Source organism: Phoca vitulina, unplaced genomic scaffold, assembly GCF_004348235.1.
Source record: "Phoca vitulina isolate PV1807 unplaced genomic scaffold, GSC_HSeal_1.0 scaffold70, whole genome shotgun sequence".
In the NCBI taxonomy this organism is placed as follows: domain Eukaryota; kingdom Metazoa; phylum Chordata; class Mammalia; order Carnivora; family Phocidae; genus Phoca; species Phoca vitulina.
This window is the reverse complement of record NW_022589773.1, coordinates 2154176-2171095: the sequence shown is the minus strand read 5'-3', so window position 1 is coordinate 2171095 and position 16920 is coordinate 2154176. Positions and strand designations below refer to the sequence as shown.

General features: G+C 41.0%; 1 protein-coding gene across 1 annotated transcript in view; it reads left to right on the top strand.

Moving 5' to 3' along the window:
* Positions 1 to 4600: 4600 nt before the first annotated feature.
* The window catches only part of SLC28A3 (solute carrier family 28 member 3), a 53207-nt gene continuing 40887 nt past the window's right edge, over positions 4601 to 16920 (top strand). Inside the window, exon 1 of the mRNA XM_032392906.1 lies at positions 4601 to 4678. Within this exon, the coding sequence (XP_032248797.1) occupies positions 4601 to 4678 (78 nt within the window). The remainder of the gene's footprint in view (positions 4679 to 16920) is intronic.

The window sequence follows — 16920 nt, the reverse complement described above, 5'->3', positions numbered from 1 at the left end:
CTCTGCTGTCATGACAACCCCATCATTTTTCCATTTTATTCACCTTTTTGCATTTAGCTTGGTGGTGGTTTGCTTTCCCCACTGATAGAATGAGAACTTCTGGGTATTAACTCAGTTGTGCTTCCCCTAGGCTGTGTTTCTTTCCAGAACTTGGAGCTCTCGATAGGACTAGGTTTCAGAGGCATGGGCTCAAATTAGACTTTGCCACTTATGTTCTTGGAAAAAGTCAATTTGTCTCCCTGAGCCTCAGGTGTTTCGTCTGTGAAATGGGGATGTTAATACCTCATTTGCAGAGTTGTTGTGAAGATAAAATGGACACAAAATTAAGTACTTAAAAGGCACATGGTAGTGTTCCACAGACTAGTTCTCTCCCCTTCTTTACTGGCCCACCCTTGGGCCAAGATCATCCTTCCCAGGATTCTAACTAAAGTAGTGCAAACAGGGACGCCTGGCTGGCTCAGTCAGTAAAACATGTGACTCTTGATCTCTGGGTCATGAATTCAAGCCCCTAGGCTGGGCACAGAGATAACATGGGGCGCCTGGGTGACTCAGTCTGTTAAGTGTCCAACTCTTGGTTTCTGCTCAGGTCATGATCTCAGGGTCCTGGGACCGAGTCCCACGTTGGCTCCCCACTCAGCACAGAGTCTGCTTGTCCCTCTCCTTCTGCTCCTCTCCCTGCTCACACACACTCTCTCTCTCTCAAGTAAATCAATAAATAAAATCTTTTTGAAAATAAATAAACAAAAATTAAAACAATAAAGTGATACCGACTGCCAAACCGTCTTAAATCACAGTTAGGTATTACTCAGGCTACAGATCCTCTGACCCATCTTTGACTACAGCAAGTGTGCTGGCTGGCCTCTCCTAGTACAGTGGGAGTACTGAAAAGCAAAAGGCTTTTTTGTTGGAAAACATCCCGAAGTATTTCTTATGTCAAATACATTTTATTGTGTTTTTTTTTTTTCTCTTGAATGATCTGAATAGAGTTGGTTAATTAGATTAAGCTTTGTAAGCATCCCAGGATTACATTTTTGGTTTATTAAACTACAAGATTTTATAAACAAATGTTCATCTGTAATACGTGAAATGTTCCTTGGGGGAAAACAGCAAGGAACAGATAAAACTCATGCTATTACATATAATACATTGTTCTTAACATGGGACAGATGTTATACATAATTTTTAAAAATTCATTTTACTCTTTTTGGAAACACTGTCACCAAAAAAAAAAGAGTGACCTTTCTGTAGAATTACATGCACAAGGCATGACCTTTGTCATGTATTTAAATTTTTTTTACTTTCATATTTTTAATAAATTTGGAGGGACTTGGGGTTTTTTCATTTGTTTTTCTTTAATGAGCTTGAGTTTTCAGTCTTCATAAGCCAATTCTTGGGGAATGGAATATAGAAACTATTTGATTAAAAATCCCAGTGATTAGTTGCTACACAACGGCTTCAAAGTTTAAAATTGAGTTTGAGGAACACTGTAATAAAAATAGCTCAGACTCAGAAGACTTAAGGGACCATTCCTTTGGTCTTGGCACAAGCAATTCCTTACAAATAATGATTCTTCATGACTAGGGAAGGACTTAAAATGTAGTCCTGTAAAGTTGAAAGGGTCTTTCACCTCATTTTCTGATCACAATTTCTATTTCCAAATTGGGTAAAATGAGCATAGCTTCTACCAAGCTACCATCATTTTAAGCGATAGTCCCATAAATCAAGTTAATTCTTACGCTGCAAAGAAAGTCTGAATTTTCATTAGTTCTTAAAGCTCTTAACTACAGGTTTCAGATAGATAACATTTTGAGTTAAAATTTCTCTGTAACTGACCATCACTTTTGCATTTTAGCATCATTGTTGTATGTATAATTTATTCTATTTAGGTCTCCATTTTTCCTTTTCACTGATGTAGGTGGAGAATGGAAAGGGCAAGTCACTGTGTCTTTTAATCAACACTATAGAGTGTTCTTGCTTGCACAGTGACATGTTCTCAAATATGCTTGCAGTCTTCAAACTTAAGTTTGAAAACAGCCTAGGGGCTGAGAAAACACTGGGTTGTGCCTTGTTTACTAAAAGGTTCATATAGAGTATTTGCAGGAATGTCAGGTATGTGAGTCAAGCTTCCTGCACTTATAACCACAAATGGCAGAATAAAGGGTTTTTGTTCTTTGGGGTTTTTTTTTGTTTTGTTCTGTTTTTTCCCTCCAGAGAGTAAGAATCTTCCATAACCTTTAACTAGATTGAGTCTTGAGTTCATGATGGTTTTGATATCTGGTTGCCCCAACTGGCTTCTTCCAACATTTTACAAAGAAAGCTCACCACATTATCTGCTTTCTGCTTATCTGCACCTCTCTTGATCACTTCCAATTGGACTTTTTGCCTTTCGTAACATGGCGGCAACTTATTACAACATATCACAATTATGGAGAGTAACTGATAAAAGAAAAATCCCAAGTCTCCCATTTATCAAGTTACGCATTTATTTATTACACAATAAAGAGCAAAAGCATAAAGAAAGCTCTGAGGGTGCTAAATGGTGAAGACTTGGAACAGGGGTCCAGGAGCACACAGGGAGAAGTCAGAGATCACTTTTCCCACCACCAATATGGTGGGGCTTTGAGGAGAGAACGACCTGACTGCCAGTCCAGCGAGGGCACGGTGCCTTCCTGTGTAAGTATAACATATCTCACCTGCTCAGCCGTAGGTGTACCTGGCCTCGGGGAGAAAGAATATCCCTAAAACACATGCGAACTACTGTTTAGAGATCATCACGCTTTTTCTTTTTTAACATTTTAAGGTAAGTATAACAACAAATTTACTATGTGCCCAGGACTATTCCATGTGTTTTTAAGTGTACTAACACACTTCGTCATCTCAATCATATAGTGTAAAATGGGAACTATTATCCCCATTTTTTAGATGAAGTATTGAGGCACAGAGAACACAGTACTTTGCCCAGATTCACATGGCTAGTAAGTCAGGGGTCAGCACACATTTTCCATAAAGAGCCAGGTAGTGAATATTTTTGATTTTCAGACACCAGTCTCTGTCACAATTACCCAGCCCTGCCCTTGTGCACCAACAGCAGCCGTAAATGATACATAAATGGATAGGCATGTTCGTGTTCCAACAAAATATTATTTATGGACACTGAAATTTGAACTTCATATAGTTTGCATGTGTCATGAAATATATGTTTTTTTGATTTTTTCCAACCATTTAAAATCTAAAAACGATTCTTAGCTCTTAGGCTGTATGTATAAAAATAAGCAGCTTGGGGCGCCAGGTGGCACAGTTGGTAAAGCAACTGACTCTTGGTGACTCTTGGTTTCTGCTCAGGTTGTGATCTCAGGGTTGTGAGATAGAGCCCCACATAGGGTACTGTGCTCAGCGGGGAGGCTGTTTGAGATTCTCCTTCTCCCTCGGCACCTCCCTCCCACCTGCCGGGCATATGCTTTCTCTGTCTTTTTGAGTCTCTCTAAAATAAATAAATAAACCTTTAAAAAATAAACAGTTGGCTGGGGTTTAGCTCTTGAGCTATAGTTTGCTGCAGTAAGTGGTAGAGCCAGAATTTGAACCCAGGCCATGTGTTTCCAGTGAGCTCTTAATCATTATATAGTCTATATCATGATAATAGTAAACCATGCTCTTTATAGAAAACTCAGCAAAGTCTGAAAGAGAAAATAAGAACCACCCATAAAACCACAACCCAGAAATAACCATTAGTAATATTTGATATTGTCTTCCATTCTTTTATCTACTGTATGATGCAGTATTCTGTTTATTAATTCTAGCTTTTCACTTATCATAAGCATGTTTCACATTTCCACAGAGGCCCACAATTGTAGCTCATTTGAAATGTACTAAAGGGAAACTGCTATTTTGAAGGAATCCTATAGCTAATAATTTCCTAAAGAATCCTTTTATTAAGTGAGCAGTTGGTCACATTCCATTTATCTGCTGCATATTTGCACTTCTAGGAGTTGGATTTTTAAAAGCAATCCAGTCTGCAGTCAGGGATGTAGTAAAAAGGCTTCAGAATCATCTAGACATGAATTTGACTTCTCACCGTCCCTTTACTAGCCAAATGACCCTGAGCAAACTATTAACTTTACCACACCTCTGTTTTTGTTTGTACTTAAGAGAAACCAAGACCAGGATATACAAAGTACTGAGCATGGACCTAGCACAGAATAATGGTCAATTGGTAGCAACCAGCCCTTACATTCCTTGCTTCCCCCCCATTCCTAGTCCCCACCACCACCCATAGGAAACAGATATTTCCCTCCTGACCGTTGAGAAAGCATCCTTTTCTGTTCTGTGCACTGCAAGAGTTTTCCTGAGTAAAAACGGGCCAGCAATCCTAGGGCTCATCAGGAAGATTAATGAGATGGGTGGATCCGAAAGCCTCCCCGCCTTCCACCTATGACTCTTGTTCCGCCCCCAACAGATTCACCTTGGCAAATGCAATCCCTGCCCAGGTTCCCAGAAACAGCAGGTGGCATTCTGACATCAGCAGAGGCTGTGATCCTCTTCAGAGCTACCGAGGAACCTCTAGAGCAGACGTCTGAAAAGAATTCAGAGCCCAGCCAATTCCATGAGCAGCAACAACGTTGTAGAGCTGAAGAGTATGACAGCCCCCCTGGCTGAGGGCTACAGCAACACTGGCTTCCAGGTGAGCGGACATCTTATCTTGTGTTTAAGACCAAGTCAATGGAAATAATGCTCTTTCTAACCACCCTGGCAAGTTTCTGAAGGAAAGCAGCAGGGTTATTGAAACGCAATAAGATTTTCTCAGGAAACTCTTTAAACCTATTGTTTTCTCCTCCTTGGGTTCTTCTCGGGCTTACAAACCTGAAAAGTCTCTTTTAATCGAACTTGTTTTGATCCCTGACTTGCCCTGTCACTTAGAAACAAGACTACCTTCTCTGGCTTTTGTTTTGGGCTTGCAGGCCCTGCAGTATTTTCCAAAGAGCTGGTAAAACAGAGAGAACGGGGAGAATCCAGATCCTGGATGTAGTGAGCACTGGAGGGGTTCCTTCTCTTACACCAGGTCCCAAAGTCCCTGTCCGATGGTGGCCTGGGTGCCCGCCCCAGTGCAGCCAGGTTATGCAAACCAGTCTCATGTCATCAACCAAAACTCACTGCATGATTAATGCCTCTGACCTCAGGGCTGGGTGCTGCAGAGACCCGGAAGGAGTCCTGTCCCAGGGAAACACTGGGCTGTTCTGACCCACTCTGGGATGGGGATTTTTCAGAGATGTCCTTAGCTGTGTTTCCTTCCTTAAGCTGACTCAAGAGCCCACACAAACAGGTGTCAGCAACCTCTTGGGATTCAGGGTCACCAAAATGGCAAAACAAACTTTTAGACACTAGCCAAGAAAGGAACAAGGAAGGTTAAAGGGCTTTGGCACAAGACCTAAGTCTTCCACCCACAAATTAATGTAACATCCTTGAGCTTCAGTTCAGCTGTCTATACGGTAGTCGCGGTGATCTTCATCTCATAGGTTATAAGTGTAAGGGAAGAAAAGTCTTGTCCTCTACCCTCTTAGATTCAGCACCTGAGGTCTATGAATTAAACTGGGAAATAGCAGATTAACCAGAGAAAGGCATACAAATTTTATTAATATTTTTAATGTTATGTTCATGCAACTTCACAGAAAAGAAGTGAAAAATTCAAAGAAGCTGTAAGACTCAGGGGCTTATATACCATTTTAACAAAGAGCAAAAAATTGTGGAGAAGTGATTAGACAAAAACAAAAGAGAGACAGGTTGGGCTTTTAGGGCCAATAGGCTGTTGGAAAATGACCAGGAAATATATAGGAGAAACTAATGGAAGATAGGTTTGATATGAGGTTTATGCAGTCTTAACCCAGTACCATCTCTGTGTCCAGTGACAAGAGTCGTTGTCCTCTTTCTGTTATGGGAGACGGGACACCTGCACAGGGAAAGTCATGTCCTGTTTCTAGACAGAGAGAGGAAGACAGAAGAGCTCTTTCTGGGTCTGCTTTTTCTCAATTGCTTTCAGCTCAAAATAACTCTCATGCTAAAGTGGTATATTTTGGGGTGGCATATCCTGATTCCCTTCATAAGGGTTAAATGAGAAAAGAAGCATAATGCCAAGGGCCTTTTATGGTTCAAGAGAATGGAAGGGATAGAATGGGATAGGGTCAAAGTGAGTATGACAGCAAGACAAAGATGTCTGCAATGGAGGGGGGGGGGTCCATGTCACCAGCAACTGGCAGCCCTGTCAGTGAGGAGGACACACATCCACCAAAGGTAGCCCTGTTTTCTATCCCTCATTCTCTTCTATCAAAACAAAGCAACTCCAGGGCTCAAACCCAGCATCTCCATGTCTCAAACCCAGCATCTCCATGTCTCAAACCCAGAAGAATACCACACACCAACATCAACAAGCAGTGACCAGGTTATTTCTTCCAATGCTTGCTGTTTGACAAGAATTTCCACAGACACATATTTACTCAGCAAAACCATTGACTCCCCCCACCCGCTGATAAGACCACTACTGGAAAGGGACACCATTCAAGAAGGGATAATACACTATTCTTGCCCTCCAGGAGCAAAGCAGGCAGAAACCAATAAGCAATTGTAAGATGATATAAAACAAAAACAAAATACAACGCTAGAAGTTGGCACCAAGTGCATTGTAAATACATATGCAAGTGGAGTTGGGCTGACCTAGGAGTCTCTCAGTTAGGGCTTAAAGGATGGGCAGGGATTTCCCAGTTGAACAGGGAGGGGTATCAGCAGAGCACTGCAAGCAAAGAAAACTGTCTGCACGGGCCCAGGAGCCTGAAAGAACACGTTTGCTCGGGATAGAGAAGATGAGGAGCTGGGGCTGGAGAGTAGGGATGGGGGCAGGCTGGCCCCAGATCACACGGCCTCCATGTGTGCTAAGTCACTGGGAAAGAATCGACCAGAATTTACACTATCAAATTATTAAAGTACTCTACTAGCCCTGCTGAGGGTGGACAAAATGGAAAGAGATTTGTGTGTGGCTGGGACAGCATTTAGGAGGGTAGGATGATAATCATGGTGGAAACCAGCACTGGGCAGAAATACCAATACTGGTAGTAGGCCCCCTTGGCCATGGAATTAGCATTCAGTCAAGGTGGGGTAAGAGCTGCTCTGGTTATTAATATTTCCATTTTCTTCTCTGTACAGTAGGATGATAATATCATATCTTGGGGTTGAGAGAATTAAATGAGGTAATATGGTAATATGTTAGAAAAAAAAGTATGTAATATCTGTTTTTAAAAACTGTGCTGTCTTAGTTTGTTCAGGCCATTATAACAAAATACCACAGACTGGGCGGCGTACACATAGAAATTTATATCTCATCATTCTGGAGCCTGGAAGTCCAAGATGGTGGCCCCAGCAGATTCGGTGTCTGGTGAAGACCCACTTCCTCATGGACAGCTGTCTTCTTGTTGTGTCCTCACATGGCAGAAGGTGTCTTTTATAAGGACACTGATCACCTCAAAGGTTCCACCACCTAATACTGTCACATTGGGCATTAGATTTTCCAAACAGGAATTTTGGGGGGGATGGCAGGAACACATTCAGACCATAGCAAGTGCCTAGCACACAGTATGAACGTAAGAATAATAGGTCCTGGTGCTGGGGCAGGTTAAAGAGTGACAAGTCAACATTTCTAGCTTGAGAGCTCAACCTAGAAGTGATTCCCTTTATGTGGACGGGAAATCCAGAAGTACGGTTGGAGCAAGGAAGACCATGAGTTCATTTTGAGGCCTGTTGGATGAAATTAGGGTGATTCCCTACCCCTAGATGAAAATGAAGAGGAGGCAGGAAGCTCTAGGCATGCGCACACCTGGAGTCTGGAAGGGGACATCATGCATTTGGGGGCCATTAGCACAGCCATGAGCTAGTGGCGTGAATGAGACCAGCAGGAAGGAAACTTAGGAAGCCCCAGTGCTTACGGAGTTGGGAAGTTGGAGCAATCAGAGAATGAAGCAGAGAGGCCATGGGGATAGAAAGAGGAGCAGCATCAGGAGAGGGAAGTGTCTGGGGAAGCCAAGGGAAAAGAGAACTACAAGGTCAGCAGCAAAGACAAGTTCATTTGATTTGCCAACCAAGAGGTCACTGGTGACTGGAGGTGGGGATGGGGGACAGTTTGTGTTATGCGTGGGAGCTGAGAAAAGGGGAAAATAAGGGAAGAGAGGATATTCCTTCCGCTGGTGGAGAGCAGAGCATCGAAGAGAGAGACAGGCTCAGGGGAGGCAAGATTGGGGCTGTAGACAGGGGGCTTTTTTATTCAAAATAAATTTTTCATTGTGAAATATAACATGCAGAAAAACACACAAAATCAAAGACAACTTATTATAAAGTGCCATCTATGTCAAGAAACAGGACATCGCCATCCCTCAGGTCGGATACCCCAATCCTGCACATCTGCCACAACTGCCCCTCACCCCTAGGGGTGACAATGATCCCAACTTTATAGTAATTACTTCCTTGCCTTGCTTTATATGTTAACTTATAATTATGAATCCCCAAGCACTGCTTTTGCCTGCTTTTAAATTTTATATAAACAGAAAATTACAAGAAGATTCCTTCCTATTTTAAAACATTTATATGGAATTGGGCAAGAGGAATAATTTTGTATCTGACTTCTTTTGCTCAGTTTTGTATTTCTGAGACTCAGCCATGCTGTTTGCATGTAACTGAGTTGATTCATCCAATTTCATTGATATACAGTATTCTCCATAAACATTGCACAATTTATCTATTTTACTGTTGGTGGACATTTATGTCATTAAGCTTGGAGCTTTTAGGAGCTTCTACAAACAAATGCAGCTATAAATACTCTCAGACATGTCTCCTGATGCATATGTAACAAATTTATTTGGCGTTATATTTAGGAGTGGAACTGCTAGGTCATTGGGAATGCATATATATTTTCAACTTTAGTGATAATGCCAAACTGGTTTCCCAAGTGGTTTTACCAATTTACACTTCCATCTACAGAGTGTGAGTTCCTTTTACTCCAGAGCCTCACCAATATTTATATGGCTTTTTAATTTCAGTGATTCTGGTAGATGTATAGTAAGTAGTGTAACGTTGCGGTGTCATTTTCATTTAACTTTGTTATTGGCCACTAGATGCCAACTTTATGAAATACTTGTTCAAGTCTCTCGCCCATTTTCTCTACTGGATTTTGTTTTTTTCCTACTGATTTGGAAAGAGTTCTTTAAATGTTCTGATTACAAGCCCTTTTTCAGTTATATGCTTTCCAAATGCCTTCTACCCCTCTTAAGCTGTCTTTCACTCTTTACTAGTTGGATGCACAAAAGGTAATTATATTGTGGTCCCATTTATCAAGTGTTTCTGTTTTATATATCCTGTTTAAGACATCTTTTTCTGCCCTGCAATATCATAAAGACCCTCCCATATTTTCCAAAAGCTCATTGCTGCCTTCTACACTGAGGACTCTAGTCCCCCTGAAATGAGATCTTATGTATAGTGTAAAGTGGTCATCAAGATTTTGTTTTTCTACACAGGTATCCAATTATTTCAGCATCACTTAAAAAAAAAAATCTTTTCCCCACTTGACAAATACCATATTTATCAAGTGTCCATATTTAGGGTAAGTCTCTTTAGAATAGGGCAATTGAAAGATTTTTCCAAACTCCAAGTTGGGGGAAGGATCCAGAGAAGAGGGAGAGTGGAAAGTTGACAGCAAGAGAGGTCAGATAAAGCTCAGAATTCCTAAGGGTGAACATTCAGGCAATTTGTGAAGGAATACTTTTACTAAAGGGTGTTCCTTAGAAACCCAGCCGAAGTTGCCTGCTGCCTATGAGTCAGCACCGATTTTACCACTGGTGGCCCTCAGAGCCACAGAGCCCATGCTCGCTCTGACGTCAGTGAGCTGGGACCCACTTATGTGAGACCTGAGACAGGACTAGATGGGAAATGTGCCTCCACTCTACACAGAGAAAAGCTGACCTACTCCTTAAATTGCCTGGTGAGCCAGTCTGGTTTGAAGAGTTTTTTCAATGGAGGTCAAAATTTGGGAGGTCATCTAAGTGCAAGAATATTTGGCACAGATCATTTGAATAGAGAAGTTCAGAGGTTGGAAGTAATTATGCGAAGTAAAGAGGAAGAGCACTGTTTCTCTCTAATCCCCTGAGGGAGGGCCACATGAATCACACCGGGTGGTTGAGTAAGTTTCCACTAACTCAACTCCGGACAAGCTTGGCCAGAACTATCGAGATGCTTCTCTCCTCCACAAGTGAATTAAAACACAGAAAACACATGACAATAATTGCCTTTGTGAAGGAAATTAAAAAAAAAAAAATTCTCTCTCTTTTCCTCAAATCAGATCATATCTAGATTTATTTCTAACAACCTAGATGGCTAGAACCCAAGGCACTTCCATGACACCTCAGAGGGGAAGGACTTAGGGATTTCATTTTTTACTTTACTCCACAGTCCCTTACTTTATTTACATATTTTTTTCACAATCTCTTAATTTAAAATGAAGGTGGTAGCACCTACTGACCCATTTCATCCAGACATTGTTGATGTTGATGAGAAGCCGGCCCTGGATGTTAGCTGAACTGTCATTGGTCAAACTGAAAATAATCAGAAGTGGGAGCATTTGGAATTTTACATAGAACAGATTATTGTGAGCAGGAGCCCCAAGTCTCCATCAGGCTACAGAAGCTTGGAATTCTGTCTTCAGATTGCAGATTTAGGCGCACATAGTACAGTATGATTTTCACTCAAAGCCGGGATCTGGATTCAGAGGCATCTAATTCTACTCCACACGTGGGCTAAGGTGTTTGACCCAGAAGCTGTTTACAGTCTTGGCATGCCTAATTGTTCTTTCTTTTTCCTGGAAAGGAAATTTAAAAAAAGAGAGAGAGAGAGAAAAGAAAAGAAAGATGGTATGCGTGTCTTATGTCTTCTGGAAGTAAATAAAGACAGAGGTTTCTTAGGAAAATGCTATGAGTCACATGGTTAAAGAGCCTCCTGTGGGTGTTCAGGAACAAAGTACATGATGACCAGGAATGGTTCCACTGGGAAGCAGGGAAATGGACCTGTACATGTCTCAATGTTCCTTTCAATCTCCCAGTTCTGTAAATTCAAAGCTTTGTTTGCTTTCCCTCCAAGAGTCAAAACTCTTTGACATAAAGTGTGTCATTTATTGAGTCAACAAAAATTTATTGCCACTGTGCCAGGCATTATGCAAAAAGCTGGAAACAGCTACCATTTGGTTAAAATTAGTTAACAATGGCAAATCAGCACAACATAGTTTGTAAAAAGTGCTATTCATGACATGAGAAGGTGGTCTCACCTAGATTGGGAGGTGGGGAATATTTCCCAAATGTTCCCAATGAATACTTACAGGCTTGCTTGCTTTCATTCATTCATTCATTCATTCAACAACAACAACAAAATATATATATATATATATATATATATATATATATATATATTAAATAATTAAATATTTAATAATTCTTATATAATAATTTATATAATAATATATATTTTTTAAATATTTATTTATTTATTTGAGAGAGAGAGCACTGGGGGTAGGGAGGGGCAGAGAGAGAGACAGAGAGAGAGAATCTCAAACAGACCCCTCCTGAGTGTAGAGCCCCACATGGGGCTCAATCGCACAACCTTGAGATCATGACCTGAACCGAAATCAAGAGTCGGACGCTTAATTGACTGAGCCCCCCAGGCGCCCCTCAACAAATATATATTGAGCACCTACTCAGTAGATGCTAAGCAGAAGGAAATACCCAGTAGGGCACAAATAATTCCCTAAGTTACCATGTCAAAAACTTTTTTTCCGTATCACACTATGTGGAGAAGCCGAGGCCCTGAATGGGAAGGTATGAGATGCATGTGCAGGGGCACAGAAAAAGTGGTAAAGAGAGAGCCAGAAAGGATGAGAGGCCAGCTCTGATTCACCTCAAGGCTCTTCGCTGATTTCAAAACCTTGGTCCCAAAAATCCTAAGACCAGTGATAAGTTTAGGTTTAAAACATAATAAAAAATAAATAAATAAAATAAAATTCTCATCCTGGGTGTAGGGAGGGGCAGGGGGAGAGACGGAGAGAGAGAAAGAATCCTGGTCACTTAAAATCACCTGAAAAAAATAAAAATAAAAAAATAAAATTGAGTTTCTGTACTCTGCGGACTCAGGAACATTCTAGAATAAACCATCCAGCCAGATTATAAGGAGTGGTAATCAAAGTAATGGTATAAACTTCTCCATGAAACATGGTCAGAAAACAGCCCATGAATGTGAGGCAAGGCTTTCTGCACCATGAGAAAGTGTCAGTCATAGATTAAAAGGGGCCAAGACAAGCATATCTTCTCCCCTCTGGACTATCTACTTGCCTTACTCTCTCCACCTGCTCGACTTTGGGAGCATGGCATAGTTCCAGACAGCACAATCTATAAGGTTGTACAGCTGTCCCCCCTCTCCTGTGGGTCCTATTTCCCTGTCAGTGTCCCTCCCTTTGAATTATATTACTTTTTACAACTTTTCTAGCGTTTAAATAATTTTTATTTTTCTAATTCAAATTACTGCATCCTAGTTTCTCCTCCACCTGAGTCCATTGGTTTAGAAACATTTGCAAGGAGCAAGTTGGTTAGAAGGCACTGATCTAACTTGCCCAGGAAGGAAATAGAAATTACTTAATTGAGGGCCAGACCCATGCAGATAGAGCAGGTGGGAGCAAAGGTCTTGGTACATGGTATGCTGGGTCCAGCCAGGAAGGGAGAGAGAGACAAAGACGCACACAAAAGCAACAAGAGACACTTCCAGGAGCCAGCAAAATTAGGCTTCCTGTTGACCCACAGGGCTACTTCCTCCTTCCTCCTCAGAGCATGAGGTCTTGAGGTCAGAGACGAGGGAAGAAAGAAGTAGGTGGGGAAGAATTTAAAAGGCACAGGTGGAATAAGAGGTGGTCTGTAATGGCCCAAGAACTGACTATACTGCATGTGACTTTGACCTTGGCTGGAGATAACAAGGGGCCCCTTCTTAAGGAGGAAATGGAGAGGGAAGAAAGGAATGAGCTTTCAAGAAAAGCCACACTGGGGTGGGGTGGGTGGTTAAAAGTCACATACTGAATCATTATAAGGAGGGCAAAACATAGGTTCTTTGGGTGAAGAGTTGAGGTTTCAGAGCCAGACTGCCAGGCCTACCATTTAGGCAAGTTATCTAACTTCCATATCTATTTCCCCATCCAAAAATAGGTTCTAATATCCTACATCATAGGACTATGGGGAGATTAGTAGAAAGCACTAGCACCTAGCAAATGCTCAAGTATCAGCAACCATTAACCAAACCATTTAGGTGGGGATGCTATTCTGGTGCAGGGGCCAAACCAAACTTTGAAATCCAGGTGTGAAGTCTGCTTCTTCGTATAGCAGATACTAGAATCTACTGATGGGAAACTGTGGAAGACACCAACAGGCAACTTTCAATTGTTTTAATGTCAACCAAACATGAACCACAAGCCCCCCTGGGTCCCTGCCAGACTGAGAGACCTTGGCTCCCAGCACCTGTGTCTCTTCAAAAGGACTTTATAAAGTTATTTTTCAAATACTTTGGTTCATTCAGATCCATTTCTTATTTAGTCAAATGCATCTCTAAAAAAAAAAAAAAAAAAAAAAAATTATAGGCTCCAAATTTTTTCCATGTGTTTCTAATTAATCTATACTCATTTAGTCAATGCTCTTTGGAAAGATGTGCTTGATAACAAAAGTGATTTTAGGAATTGTCAAAAGCAACGTTTTTCCAAATGTAAGCAAATTCAAATGTGTATGGCACACTGATGTATTCTCTTTAATGCCTCACTATCAACTGTTCTGGCATGAAATAGTCTGATTCAAGGTTAAGACTAATACTTAGGAAGTGACCATGATTTCCCAAAACAGCACAAGAGTAAGGCAGGCCCGAGAAACCAAGGCTTCATCCTGGAGGTGATTCAGGCTTTGGCATCAAATGCATTTTCATTAAAAAAAAAAAAGAGACATCTATTATCACCCTTGATCCCTTTAGACAGACTGGAAATTTGCCTACTAAAAACAAATCAGAGAAGGCAGTGAGAATAAGAAGAACTTTAGTTTCAACTGATAGAGTCAAAGGGATTATATCCTTGTTTCCTTATTTTTTTTTCTCAACTGTAAGAAGACGTTTAGCTGTTAAGAACATTTCTGTTTCCCCCATGACTAAAGGGGTTGCATCTTTGGAATTTCAGACACAGTTAAGTTCATTCTAATTAATCTGTAAAAGCATTACAATGTGTAGGAGTTGAACTTTTTCAGTCTTTATCATGACTACAGTAAAATAATTAATTGTGTAACTTATGGTTGATAGCTTCTCTTCTAAATTCCCTGACACCAGGGACCATATATTCAGTGCTCAGCAACAGCATTCTCTAGCCCATAGTAGATGCACACAAAAAATATTTGTTAGAGGACTGAATGAGAATGCCTAAGACAGAACCCCAAGGAACTACTGTGTAGCATTAATGGTTGAGTAGAAAGGCTGATAGAGTACAGGAGAGGGAGAAGTCTGGGTGGGAGGAGGAAACCAGCAAGGTGTGATATCACAGAAGCCCGGGACGAGGGTATTTTAAGGAGGAAGTGGCCCACTGTGTATGAGGAAAACTGGATTTAAGGACATGAAAACCATCCATGACTTTGGCAAGGGTGATTTCCATGGAGTGGTAGGAGTGGAAGCCATATTGGAATGGGTCAAAGGCCAAATAAGGCAAGAAAATGGAACATTAGTCCATTTGGGCTGCTATAATAAAACACCACAGGCTGGGCAGCTTATAAACAGCAGACATTTATTTCTCACAGTTCTGAAGGCTAGAAGTCCCAGAACAAGACATCAGCATGGTTGCACTCTAGGGCCCATAGCCAATGCCTTCTCCCTATGGTCCTCATACAGTGGAAGTGGTTACAATCTCTGTGGGTCCTCTCTTGTAAGGGCACTACTCCCATTCCTGAGGGCTCCACCCGCATGACTTAAGCACCTCACAAAGGCCTCATCTCCTAATACCCTCATCTTTGGGGATTAGAATTTCAACATGATGAATTATGGGGGGACACAAACATTGACCATAGCAACCTGTAAGTTCAGACAGAAGACTGGTTTTTAACAGGACGAGAAAGGATGTTTATCTATGAATTCTTAGTTTCACAGCAATAAAAAATTGATAAAGTTGCAAATATCAGAGAAGCAAGGGAAGGAAGGAAGTATAATAGTGTGGAGGGAACTGCAGAGCATTGTGTCTGGCCCAGTAAGTAAGGAGTCCAGGCATTGTCATGTTATTGCTCTAAGGATAGCTTGTCCAAGCTGAAATCACACATTATCAAACACAAACTAAGAGATGCACCAGGTGGAAGATGGACAGGGAAGACTTCTACCCACACCTGAGAGGGAGAGAGCACGTTCCATTCCACAGACCAAGAGGAGGTAGAACTGCTTGTTTGAAATGGGTGTGAAAGATGCAAAAGAACCCTCACTACGTTGAGTTAATATATACAAGTAGAGAAAAAACTTGGTATCTGTTGCAAATACCTCCAAATGTAATTTACATCCATGGCACTGAAATTAAGGTAGTTTATAAGAACTTGCCACTGGACCTTGTTGGGGTTTTTTTTTTTCCTTGTTCTTTAAAGTGTTGATAAAGATGCATATACACTATCACAATTAATTTTAATATTTTAATAACTAGATTTCAATACAAGTGATTCCCTTTTAGTATTATATATTTAATTTTATGTATTTTAAACCATTCTGAAAGGAGTCCATAGGCTGCACCAACTGTCCTGCTTTGGGACACTTCCCCAAAGTTGCACGTAGCTTCAATCACAGTGACAGAATTTAATCATAGCCACTGGGAGGTTAGAAATGTACCTTTATTCTGGGAAATCTTGGGCACCGCTAAAATTCAGAGCCCTATATTTAAAGGAAATAGAGAAGGGGCGCCTGGAAGGTTCAGTCGGTTGGGTGTCCTACTCTTGATTTCGGTTCAGGTCATGATCTCAGGGTCATGGTATCGAGCCCCATGTCGGGCTTCCTGCTGGGCGTGGAGTCTGCTTGGGATTCTCTCTCTCCCTCTCCCTCTGCCCCTCCCCCCTGCGCTCTCACTCTCTCTCTCTCTTTAAAAAGAATGGGAAAAAAGGAAATAAGAATAGATATTAGGGACAACTAGCAGTCTTGGCCACAATCTATTTTTCTATTGGGGTTATAGAATTCAACAGATGTTAATCATATCAAATTATTTATTGTTATTTTGGTCTTCATTATCCTTACTTTTGTCCATTTGATTTGTCATAGACTGAAAGAGTTCTATCAACCTCTTTCTAGATGTATTTCTAGGTATTTCTCCCTCAGTTTTCTCTACGTTAATCTATGCCATTTGTACAGAGAGTCACGCTTGTCAGAGCATGAGATTGTACTCTGACCATTGTTTCTTTTGGAACACATTAATTGCTTTTTTTAATCCTGTATTCAGTCTTGGTCAGTTAAGATCATGACCACAGCATGTTTTATCTTTCTGAGTCACTGAGTCATTTCCAGGACAGATGCTCCTCAATTTATAATGGGGTTATGCCCCAATAAACCAATCATAAGTTGAAAGTATTGTATGTCAAGAATGCATTTCATATACCTAATCTACCAAACATCATAGCTTAGCCTAGCCTACCTTAAATGTGCTCAGGACACTTACATTAGCCTACAGTTGGGCAAAATCATCTAACACAAAGCCTATTGTATAACAAAGTGTCGAATAGCTCATGTAATGTACTGAATACTGTGAAGTGAAAAACAATGGTTGGATGGGTACAGAACAGATTATAAGCATATCAGTTGTTGACCCTAGTGATCTCATGG